A 13,051-nucleotide genomic window follows, 5' to 3' on the forward strand; every position below is an offset into this window, starting at 1 on the left:
AGGTAGGCGGTGTTCACCTGACAATGACGGTATTCCCCACGGCGAGATGGAAACAACGTGGCGTAAAACAGGGAAGGAAGGCTTTGGAAAGTTTAATGGCAGTCTTGCTGACGACAAAACGGAGAAAAGGAAGTGAAACCAGCAAAAACCAAGACAAAAACACACACCCACCTCCTTGCAGCCTGCTTTTCTCTTGCTGTTTGTACACTCCAAAGATTACCTTAAAAAAACAAAAAAAACACACACACACATTAATGTTAAATAAGAAGGCACATCGTACCATGACCATGCTGGGAGAATTACTGCTCGCTCAAATCTGGTCCCTGTTAAAAGTGTTTTGGACACCATCCCTGTAGAAACCTGAACAAATTAAAATGTGTCCGGTCTCATGACAAACCAGCAAATACTAGAAACCCATGTGACCTACATTTGGAGCAGTACATCTTTGTCATAATGACACAAATTGTTACCAATTACCGAGAAAAGTTACTACAACTGACCACTGTGTCCACTTCCTGTTGAGTAGAAGGCAGCCTTTTTTAAATTAATTAATTTATTCTTAATTAATTTTTATTAATCAATTTTTAATTGAATTAATGAAAAAATATTTACCTCAATCGAAGACACAACTAGGCCTTTATTTGAGACAGGCTATTATCAGAGACACACCACTATTTCTGCGTTGTCCTTGCTCAGTCGTATATTCCATGATATTTTTGTACCATAATGCTTGATTTCTAATTCGGACAAGCAACAGACAAGCAGCAGTTTGGTCCTTTTGTGACCTTTTCTAGGACACAACAAATAACATTTCATTACTCATTACTTCCTTCTTCTAACAGCTACTATTTCAGTTTTCATCGTTCTACAGTCAGATTGATAAGTTAGAATTGTAATTATTTAAGTTGTTGTTGTTGTTGTTGTTCGTAATTGATACACTTTACAAGAACTTACAGAGTACCTGCAGTCAAAATCTTGACTTCCACAGCTTGCACGGTGTATTTCTTTTTCTTTTTTAAATTTATTTCTGATTTTTCTCCCAATTTAGTGGTCAATCGATCCCTTTTTTAAATTCAAACACCCACCCTCGTACTGCATGTGTTCGCCAACTGCATCTCTCCAGCCGGCAGTCTCGAAGGAGACGCCTCACCACTTTCTTGACAAGGCGACTCCAGGCCGAACCACCGCTTTTTCCCCACACACACCCAGAGACGCATTCATGTGACGAACACAAGCCGACTCCGCCCCCCTCCCGAAGACAGCGTTGCCAATTATTGCTGCTTCATCAAGTCCGGCCATAGTCGGATCTGACAAGACGGAGGCGCGAACCCCGGTCCCCAGTGGGCAACTGCATCGACACAAACCCGATGCTTAGACCGCTACACCACCGCGGAGTCACACGGTGTATTTCTGCAGTAATTTAGGTCAATATATGTGAAGTGTTACTTTGTAATGAATTTAGACTTCTGATTCCAAGTGAACATCAAAAAGTCTCACAGGTGTCTTTACTTCCGCCGTGTCGACGTCAGGGCCTACAGAACAATAACGTTCCCAACCGGACTTTTGCAGAATCTGTCCAACACCCATACAAAATGCTGGGCGGGTTGGAAGAGAGGATAAGCCAATATCACTTTGATGTTGGCTGGGTTGTGCAGTGCTTGCACTGCAGCCTCACAGCAAGAAGGTCCTGGGTTCGATTCCTGCCTGGGGTGGGGTTGGCACTAGTGGAGTTGCGTGTTCTCCCCAGGCCTGTCGGTGTGCAGCAGCTGTCTGTGTGTACTGTGCGTGTTCTCCCCGTGCTCAGGTGGGTCATCTCTCCACTAGGGTCCTCTCTATGGGGAGTCAGCGTGTTCTCCCTACGCTCACATGGCTTTCCTCCAGCATCAAAAAGAACCCTGGTGAAAAAAAACAACAAAAACGCTTTCCTGTCCTGGTCCTGACCACGACATGGATGTTTCCTGGAACCGGGTGCTGAAGGAAAAGGTACCGCACTGCTCCTGGCTGCCCCTGGAGGCAGGACAGCAGGATGGGGAAAAAAGCCTCTTATTTCACCTGTATAAGTCAATCCTTGTGTATACATCTGAAGGTTGTGGTGTTGTAGTGTTGTTATTCTGTGTTAAGTACACAGAGAGCCAGGGCGTCCGGGTAGCATAGCAGTCTACCATTGCCTACTAACACGGGGAATCGCCGATTTGAGTCCATGTGTTACCTCTGACAGAGCCTTTGCCATGGCTGCCCCTGATCTCTGGAACAATCCACCAGTACACACAACATCTGCCCAGACCCCAGAGACTTTTACATCTTTGTTGAATATCTACCTCTTCTCGCTGGCATTCAGTTCAAGTTGAGCTTGACACTGTGATTTTATTGTGCAAATATACTTTTACTCTTATGTTTTATTGTTTATATTTTGTATTCTTTATTTTATTCTTTTTTACATATTTATTTATATTCTCCACCAAACTAACCACCAAACTCCTCTCCCTTGGCCTCAACCCCTCCCTCTGTAACTAGACCCTTGACTTCCTGACCAACAGACCTCAGTCTGTTAGGTTAGGTGACCACTCCTCCTCCACCCTGACCCTCAGCACAGGTGCCCCTCAAGGCTGTGTTCTGAGCCCCCTCCTTTTCTCCCTTTTTACTCACGACTGCCTGCCAACTCACCCTTCAAATGTTAAAGTTAAGTTTGCAGATGACACCACAGTCATTGGCCGTATCACCAACAATGACGAGACGGCCTACAGGGAAGAGATTCAGCACCTCACATCATGGTGTACTACCAATAATCTTGTCTTCAACGAGCAGAAGACAAAGGAGAAGATTGTGGACTTCAGGAGGTCTACAAGCTGCAGCGACTCCCCCATACACATCAATGGGGTGGAAGTGGAGCGTGTTTCCAGCTTTAAATTCCTTGGAGTCCACATCAGCGAGGACCTTTCCTGGACATTAAACACCCAGGCCCTTGTGAAAAAGGCCCAACAAAGCCTGCATTTCCTGAGGAGGCAGAGGGGCGCCTGTCTATCCCCCAAAACTCTCACCAACTTCTACCATAGAGAGCATCCTGACCAGCAGCATCTCAGTGTGGTACAGCAACTGCACCTCAGTAGACCAGAAAGCTCTGCAGCAGGTTGTCAAGGCGGCCCAGCATATCACCGGTACCCAGCTCCCAGCCATAAAAGACATTTATCACAAACGCTGCCTTGGAAGGGGTCTGAGCATCAGCAGAGATCCCACCCACCCCAACCATGGACTGTTCTCCCCCCTGCGCTCTGGGAGGCGCTACAGGAGCCTCAGAGCCCACACTACCAGGCTCAAAAGCAGCTTCTTTCCACAAGCTGTTGCTCACCTGAACCTGGCTACCCACTGAATGTCTGTAGATATTTTTAAATATTTTGCACTCTTGCTCTTTTTTAAAAAAAATACATTTATTTCTGATTTTTCCCTTTTTTCTCCCGATTTACTGGCCAATCGATCCCTATTTTAATTCAAACACGCACCCTCGTACTGCATGCGTTCGCCAACTGCATCTCTCCGGCCGGCAGTCTCAAAGGAGACGCCTCCCCACTTTCGTGACAAGGCGACTCCAGGCCGAACCACTGTTTTTTCTGACACACACAGAGACGCATTCACGTGACGAACACAAGCCGACTCCGGCCCCTCCTGAAGACAGCGTTGCCAATGACTGCTGCTTCATCAAGTCCGGCCATAGTCGGATCTGACAAGACCGGGGTGCGAACCCCGGTCCCCAGTGGGCAACTGCAGCTCTTTTTTAACTTATTGTTGCCTTTTGGTCTTCATGTGTGTATATCTTATACTGTGTTTGCTGTGTTTGTCTGTGTCTGTCTTGCACTGTTTGGGAATCGCGTGATCCTCCCCACGCTACGTCCCCCTGGTGAAACTCCTTACTGTCAGGTTAAAAGAAGCGGCTCCATGTGTATGGGAGGAGGCATGTGGTAGTCTGCAGCCCTCCCCAGATTGGCAGAGAGGGTGGAGCAATGACCAGCACCACTCAGAAGAGTGAGGTAACTGGCCAAGTACAATTGGGGGGAAAAAGGGGGAAAAAATCCCCCCCCCAAAAAAGTACAGAGAGCCACGTAACCAGAGTTAAAGTCCATGAATGTGCAAACCTACATGGCCAATAAACATGATTTTGATTCTGAGAATATATCAGAGATATATTATAAATATAACTATTTAAATATAAATGTTAGCAGGCTACTTACATACATGCCTGATACCTCCTTTTACCAGAAATATCTGAAATCCAATGCTTAAAACACATCGACAAATACTGACGAGTTCGCCCTGAGAAATATTGAGAGATTAATCAAGGAAACCTTGTAAATGTCAGACCAACCACCCCGCAGGAGAACAAGGCAGATCATAACAGGTTCCGTTAATTTTAGAATGGACATTCGTGTTATGATATTTGAACAAACCATCCATCAACAGGGAAATAAAAACTTTCTGTCTATGAGACCGGTCTTTTGAGAGCCCCAGCCAGCTCACAGTGGGGTCTGTGAGCATGACTCGCCGACCGGTTGTCAGTTTGGAGAGGTTCTCAAGTCTGAAAACATTGGAGTGAATTTTCGATTTGCCATAAATTTTCGTAAATCTGCCAATATTCGAAATCTACACAGTTGATTTCTCACCTCAAAAATTCTCAGATGTGAATGTAATGATGAATGAGCATACGAAAACTGCAAAAAATACAAAACCTACACAGCTGATTTCTCGCCTCATCTTGCTGGGTAAGCGGAGTCGTATACAATACAGTGACGTCATGACGTGGCTGTCTAGCCAGCTCTAGCCCGTGAAAAAGCAAACCGGTTCTTAGAAGGTCTGCAAGTTGAACCAACTGCAAACCGGCGCTAGTACCAGCCAAGAGCTAGAACTAGTTTTGCGTTGGTGGAATGGGGGTATGAGAGGTTGACACTGGTTGGAAATAATCATTTAAAATATCTATGGATGCTTTTTGTGATATGAATGTCCTATATCATGATACGTATCGTTATTGTGATATGAATGACCTATATCATGATATGTATCGTTATTGTGATATGAACTACCTATATCGTGATACATATCGTTATCGTGATACGAACGACCTATATCGTGATATGCACCATCGTGATATAATTGACCTACATCATGATATGTATCATTATAAGAATAACCTATATCATGATATGTATCGCTATCATGATATGAATGACTCGTGATATGAGATTTTGGTCATATGGCACAGCCCTTCGCAGGTGCTCTTTAATGGGTTAAGGATGGGCTTTTAAATCACAATTTGGTTTGATTATTATCACGATTCCCATTTGCCCTTATCAAACAAGTCGCTGTCTAAAGTACGCTAAATGTTTTAAACGTAAGTGTAGTAAAACATTTAGCATGCTGAAGTTAACATCAGTAAACTTCCTCTGTTATTTCTTATTTTGTAATCATACTTTGGCTGTTGGATATTATGTCAAACCTATCACAGGAGGACAGAGGGATGAGAAGAAAAGTGCAGATTGATCAGGACCTCACGTCAGTCAGCAAAGTAATCATGCAGCTCAAATAAGAGAAGGAACAGTTTGGCATTTTACCCGAAATCCAAAGTCCTTAAGGTGCCGGAGCTTGTCCATAACATCGGTGGTCACCCAGTCAGGGGCAGTCAGGTTGTGAAGGGACTGGAAACACACATATGAAAGTAGGAATTCCATCATAATACTGGAACACATAACATTATATGCGGTACATGTTATACTCTTCACACTGAAAAATAAAGTACAATTCACATTCCAACATTCAGAGAGGAGTTCGATGAAGACACTGTTCCTATTATTGTTAAATCATTTTGCATATAGTCTTTATGAGACAAAAAAAATCCCTCTGGACATCTAAATATTACATTTTATCAAACACAAAAAGGATTTAATGCAAGTGCACTAGATAACTTCATCCAGTTGTTTTGTATAGCCCCAAATCAATTAGTTTCTGAAGAAACTAAAACAACAGTTGTTGGTCTTTCAACACATGAAGCATGTCCATCTCTTCCTCTTCTGCACCATGTTGTCCAGAATGTCCTGACCAACATTTCACTTGTCTTTGAAACGTCACACCATTTATTAGTTGTGTTGACAATACTTAGTCAGAACACAATGAGGGCTAACGCCAGGCTAACAACTAACTGCAGTGTGGAGTACATGACAATACATGGTCCAGTATGTAAAGATATTTCTATATTCATAACTTGTGTATTTTACTACTACTAAAACACTTACTTTGTGGGTGTGTGTGAGAGCTCATACTGCACCCGCCTGTGTTCTGCAACCGGCTGAGTTTTGCACCCAGCTGAGTTGTGCACCCAGCTGAGTTGTGCACCAAGGTGAGTTGTGCACCCAGATGAGTTGTGCACCCAGATGAGTTGTGCACCCAGCTGAGTTGTGCACCAAGGTGAGTTGTGCACCCAGCTGAGTTGTGCACCAAGGTGAGTTGTGCACCCAGATGAGTTTTGCACTCAAATGAGTTCTGCAGAGCCTGCACACGCCTGGTGTTGGTAAGTGTATGTGTTTATTTTTCACAGGACTACACCAAGTTCTTTGCATTATCCCTGTGTTAAGAAGCTTGCTAGATGACAAAAAGATAGCTTGTATTATCAGTTCACTGAACAGTGTGGTAAAGCATGCACCGCTGTGAAATGAAGAAATGCTACTGTGAAAATGTCACTCATCTTGCCATTGCTCAACATGTTCATTAAATATATGCATTGCCAGAAAGTGTGTTCATTTCAACTGGTGAGACAAGGGTGAGATCAGATTCTCACATTCCTCACCCACTGATAATTTGCTAAATCAAACTAAGCAGTTCTAGGTAAACAGAGCTCACACGTGGGTCTGTTCTGTAAAACATACTGTGACGGGTCACTCTGTGGTTCCACAGCTACCAGTAACAACATTAACGCCACACAGCTAAAACTCATACTTACTGCATGACCAAAGTTAACTTTATATAAATGTAGAATTATATGTTAAACATGCACCATGCACCATCCGTCTTCACTATATGTACTCTTGTCAATACAGTATATGTCATGAAACTGAAGTGGTATATATTTCACAGCAACAATGGCGTCAAAACATATTCCAGTACGTTTACTGCATTTGGGGACTTTTACCATTGCTAGAGAGCTGCACCCGCTGAGATATGATTTTTATCCAGCAGAGCCGAGACGTAAATGATTTTGCAATGATTTGGCAATATGTACATCATTACGTCATGGCAATACAGCCATCTGAATTTGATTTTATAGGACAGAACCCCCCCCCCCACACACACACACACACTTCAGCACATCATCATAATGTGCACCTATGTGATGAGCTCCTCCCACATCTCTTTCCTGGTAGCAGACTGCAGGGCCATGGCTACTTGCTGTAACCTGTGACCACTGTGTGTGTGTGTGCGTGTGTGTGTGTGTGTGTGTGTGTGTGTGTGTGTGTGTGCTTCCTCACCTCGCAGTAGAGTGTGTCATAAACACTCCAAACAGATTCCACATTGGCGTTCTTTAATCCTGTTTTATTCTTCACCAGCTCTATGAAGTCCTGAGAAGAAGAGGAGAACATGAGGTCTGTAGATAAACCATGTTCTGACCCAAACACACCACAGAGCCAGGACATCCATCCATCCATTATCTGAACCGCTTATCCCACTCTCAGGGTCGTGGGGACACAAGTCTGTTTTGTCCTTTTTTAAATCGTCTGTCATGAAATAGCCACCGCAATAAATGCTTTTGACGCGGAGCTTTGTTGACATGCTCAGGACCAGGTGGAGATCAGCTCTTGGTGTGACATGAATCTATAAGACATCTACAAGACATGTTTGTTTAGCTGGACAAAATAAAAACTGAGCCGGTCTCACACACACTGCATTAACAGTCATGTACTGTTGTCAAAAAATGGGCATCATACGCTAACATTCAATTAAATGTCTCTAAGATGTGTCCTCATGACAGACACGTGAGATACATCATCTGGTTCTGACTGTCATGTGCCAGAAACACAACCACCCTGCAGGAATGTGGTCAGCCGGTCAGCTGACACCGAGCTGAGACACGACGCCGTTATGAAAGATCTGCAGTGAACGACAACATGACAAGTCCAGAATCCACAGTGATACTGACAGAACTGACACAGCTAGAGAAATCCTGCTACTGTAGGTTCATCCGGACACAACGTTTACTGACAGACTTCTTGCAACGCTGTGACTCACTGGAAGGCAACATGTCAGGCATCGGGTGCCTTAACCCGGTGTTCGGTTCATCCCACAGCACCAGTTCTGCTTACCAACAGTGGCCCACTGGGCGCTCGCATTCCCCGCCCGGCTCCGAGCCGGCGAGCCGGGCTTCTTACCCATGTACAGTTTGAGAACAGATTGAGATGGTTTCGGCCCCGAGACCTCTAATCATTCGCTTTACCAGATCAGACTGCAGCTTCAGAGCACCAGCTATGTTGAGGGACACTTCAGAGGGAACCAGCTACTAGATGGTCCGACTAGTCTTTCACCTCTATACCCAGGTCGGACGACCGATTTTCACATCAGGACCGCTGCGGACCTCCACCAGAGTTTCCTCTGGCTTCACCCTGCCCAGGCACAGTTCTCCATCTTTCAGGCTATATTGCATGCACTCATGCGCCACTTTCCCAACGGTGCAGGCGAGACGGGTCGGTGGTGCACCCAGCGGGATCCCACCTGAGCCGGTGCATGCTGGGCCTCAATTTCCATGGGGTTTTCTTGAGCCCTCTGACTCGCGCATGCGTTAGACTCCTTGGTCCATGTTTCAAGATGGGTTGGGTGGGTAGCCGACATCGCCGCCGACCCACAGTTGTGGGCCGGTCCCCACAACTGTAAGAAGTCTGTCTATAAACACTGTATCCAGATGAACCGATTGAACCTCCTCTGACATGTGCATGTCCTCTCGCTCACGCACACATCTCGAGTATTTACATGTGTTCAGAAGCATGTCGACAATAAAAACCTGAAATGACTCGATGACAGTCATTCACCCCCGTGGTATTAACGGGAAACAACCACAGTTTTCAATCATCTATCTCTCCATCCATCCATTTTAGAGAGACAGAGACAGACAGAGATACAGACAGACAGAGAGAGACAGAAAGAGAGAGCGTCAGAGACAGAGAAAGACAGAGACAGCGAGAGAGCGAGAGACAGAGACAGCGACAGAGCGAGAGACAGAGAGAGACAGAGACAGACAGAGAGAGACAGATAGAGACAGAGAGAGAGCAAGAGCGAGAGACAGAGACAGCGACAGAGCGAGAGACAGAGAGAGACAGAGACAGACAGAGAGACAGAGAGAGACAGAGACAGAGACAGACAGAGAGAGACAGAGACAGAGAGAGACAGAGACAGAGACAGACAGAGAGACAGACAGCGACAGAGACAGAGAGACAGAGACGGACAGAGAGAGACAGAGACAGAGAGAGAGACAGAGACAGACAGAGAGAGACAGAGAGAGACAGACAAAGAGAGACACAGAGAGAGAGAGAGAGCAACAGAGAGAGACATTAGAAGCCATAACAGCGAGCAGTCCTCTGTGTTTCTGTGAAACGTCAGTGAAGTTGACTGGATGAGCAGATGCAAGTCACGTCCCTGACAGACGATCCATAAGTCATGGTCTTTACATGGTGCAGCGACTTCAGGGGACGAAGGAGAGTCTGACTCCTCCTTTGTTCCAGACTGAGAGTCTGAGGTCGGGCCTGTTACTCGTGTGGCGCGCTTGAACAAAAAATTCACTGAGATCCTAAAAAACAAGTTTAACTTGCTATTAACGAAAAAGAGGATCAGCTCATGATAACGCACACAAACCCATAACCAAAGCAATCACAGCGATCAAAGAACCTACGGCGACCCAGCTCCCCGTCTCTCCGTCTTACTGACCCAGAGTCGGGGCGACCTGGGGGGACTATATCTGCTGGGCAGCCATCAGGGAAATGGGGCGCAGGCGAGCAGGGCAGGCCAGGAACGCCAGTCGAGGAACGGGGAACATCCTCGCCCATATCCATGTGGCCCGCTATCTCCCCACTCAATACGACCACACAATAAATGACATCATAAACAAAAACAAACAACTAAAATATAAACCATCACACACCTTCACCTTCATATTACCACAAAATTACCTCTCTGTCGAGTCACTCATGCTCCTACACATGGCATGTGCAACAGCAGCTGCTGCATGTAGGACTGTTACCTGGACTTTCTCCTTCACGGTAGCTCACTGAAGGTAGTACGGGTTGTGGTCTTCACATTCCCGGATCGTCTACCAGCTAGTGTGTCAGTGTGTTGCAGACAGAATGATGAAGAACACCGACGATGTTGTGATTTATGTAATACAGCCATAACGAGGAGAGGACAGGCTGCTGGTCAGATAGACGCCCACCTGGTATTGACGGGTGACATTGAGAAACTCCTCTGTGTGTTCGGTTTCATTCATCAGCTGCTTGTACTGAGGACAGTCTCCGAGCGGGAACGACAGGAGCTGCAGACGCACGCAAAGGCAGAGACACAAGGGGAAGAAAATGGTGAGAGAAAGAACAAATTAAAGCTAATGTTAAAAGAAGAATAACAACAAGGTTGTTACACAAATCAAAAGCCCTACCCTTTCTTGGTCTTGTGGAACTGTGTGTACAGGTATCGGCTGCCACTCCAAGTCCGGTGTGAAGATCTGCCTACCACTGGGTGGGTAGAGACCTGCAAGACAATGAATCCCGTTCACCAGTCATTTGTACGCACACATTTGTTCTTACACACCCATGGAATTTCTTTTTTAGCCTTCAAGATGGCCTGACAGTCAGAAGCAAAGCCTGATGGGTATTTATAGTTCCTTCCCCCTAACATCTGCTGTCTGCAACGAGCCATCAGCCAGGCCTGCAAAGACATCGGTGCTCGACTGGGGTCTACATTCAGGGGCTAGCCAGGTTCTACACTGGTCTCTGAGACTAACGCCAGGGCTATAACAGTCCATGGGTGTGTAAGAACAGTTTGTACTTACGAGAGACTCATGAGGCCCAGTAAGAGCAAAGACGATAAAAAGACACTGAAGCCAAAGGAGGAAGACCACTAGGAACAGGTAGAATACGAGAAAGAAAAAGATGGCAATGTGGAAGAAGCAGAGCAGTGAGTAGCAGTAGAAGAAGAAGGAAGTAGTGGTAGTGGTGGTAGAACTGGTGTTCAGACCTGCCAGGTTGGCCTCGGCACTCATGAGAGTCCGATCATAGTCCGTACTGCGAACCGAAATCTGAAGAGAAGAGGAAAGAGGAGCTGATATTAATCACAGTCAAACAAACTATATTATCAATATTCTGTATTGGCAAATAAGATTTCATAAAAACAAAACGAACAAAAAAATAAAATAACGATGTTACAGGGTAACAAATTAAGATGTAAATGTCTTGATGCATGCTCAATACTCCAGGTAAGAAAACCACAGAAGGCTGAACCAGTTCATCTGGACACCACGTGTACTGACAAAAAGCTTTCACCATCATGTAAGTGACCTCTTCAGCCTCACCCGACTGCAGGTGTCCCCACCCTTATAAACAATATGGTGACTGCAGGTGTCCCCACCCTTATGAACAATACAGTGACTGCAGGTGTCCCCACCCTTATAAACAATATGGTGACTGCAGGTGTCCCCACCCTTATGAACAATACAGTGACTGCAGGTGTCCCCACCCTTATAAAAAATACAGTGACTACAGGTGTCCCCACTCTTATAAACAATACAGTGACTACAGGTGTCCCCACCCTTATAAACAATACAGTGACTACAGGTGTCCCCACTCTTATAAAAAATACAGTGACTGCAGGTGTCCCCACCCTTATAAACAATACAGTGACTACAGGTGTCCCCACCCTTATAAACAACACAGTGACTACAGCTGTCCCCACCCTTATAAACAATACAGTGACTACAGGTGTCCCCACTCTTATAAACAATACAGTGACTGCAGGTGTCCCCACCCTTATAAACAATATGGTGACTGCAGGTGTCCCCACCCTTATGAACAATACAGTGACTGCAGGTGTCCCCACCCTTATAAAAAATACAGTGACTACAGGTGTCCCCACTCTTATAAACAATACAGTGACTACAGGTGTCCCCACCCTTATAAACAACACAGTGACTACAGCTGTCCCCACCCTTATAAACAATACAGTGACTACAGGTATCCCCACCCTTATAAACAATACAGTGACTGCAGGTGTCCCCACTCTTATAAACAATACAGTGACTACAGGTGTCCCCACCCTTATAAACAATACAGTGACTGCAGGTGTCCCCACTCTTATAAACAATACAGTGACTGCAGGTGTCCCCACCCTTATGAACAATACAGTGACTGCAGGTGTCCCCACCCTTATAAAAAATACAGTGACTACAGGTGTCCCCACCCTTATAAACAACACAGTGACTACAGCTGTCCCCACCCTTATAAACAATACAGTGACTGCAGGTGTCCCCACCCTTATAAAAAATACAGTGACTACAGGTGTCCCCACTCTTATAAACAATACAGTGACTACAGGTGTCCCCACCCTTATAAACAACACAGTGACTACAGGTGTCCCCACCCTTATAAACAATACAGTGACTGCAGGTGTCCCCACCCTTATAAACAACACAGTGACTACAGGTGTCCCCACCCTTATAAACAATACAGTGACTGCAGGTGTCCCCACCCTTATAAACAACACAGTGACTGCAGGTGTCCCCACCCTTATAAACAACACAGTGACTGCAGGTGTCCCCACCCTTATAAACAATACAGTGACTACAGGTGTCCCCACCCTTATAAACAATACAGTGACTGCAGGTGTCCCCACCCTTATAAACAATACAGTGACTGCAGGTGTCCCCACCCTTATAAACAATACAGTGACTGCAGGTGTCCCCACCCTTATAAACAATACAGTGACTGCAAGTGTCCCCACCCTTATAAACAATACAGTGACTGCAGGTGTCCCCACCCTTATAAAC

The 13,051-nt window shown here is 45.5% G+C and overlaps 1 protein-coding gene across 1 annotated transcript in view; it reads right to left on the reverse strand.

Annotated features, from left to right (window-relative positions):
• The window catches only part of acp2 (acid phosphatase 2, lysosomal), a 48,075-nt gene that overhangs the window by 5,641 nt on the left and 29,383 nt on the right, over positions 1–13,051 (reverse strand). The window contains exons 4-9 of the mRNA XM_056300961.1: positions 11,248–11,308; positions 10,670–10,761; positions 10,451–10,549; positions 7,506–7,595; positions 5,598–5,681; positions 172–220 (exon numbers count right to left, since the gene is read on the reverse strand). Of these exons, the coding sequence (XP_056156936.1) occupies positions 172–220; positions 5,598–5,681; positions 7,506–7,595; positions 10,451–10,549; positions 10,670–10,761; positions 11,248–11,308 (475 nt within the window). The remainder of the gene's footprint in view (positions 1–171; positions 221–5,597; positions 5,682–7,505; positions 7,596–10,450; positions 10,550–10,669; positions 10,762–11,247; positions 11,309–13,051) is intronic.

Source organism: Lampris incognitus, chromosome 21 (genome assembly GCF_029633865.1).
Source record: "Lampris incognitus isolate fLamInc1 chromosome 21, fLamInc1.hap2, whole genome shotgun sequence".
Classification (NCBI taxonomy): domain Eukaryota; kingdom Metazoa; phylum Chordata; class Actinopteri; order Lampriformes; family Lampridae; genus Lampris; species Lampris incognitus.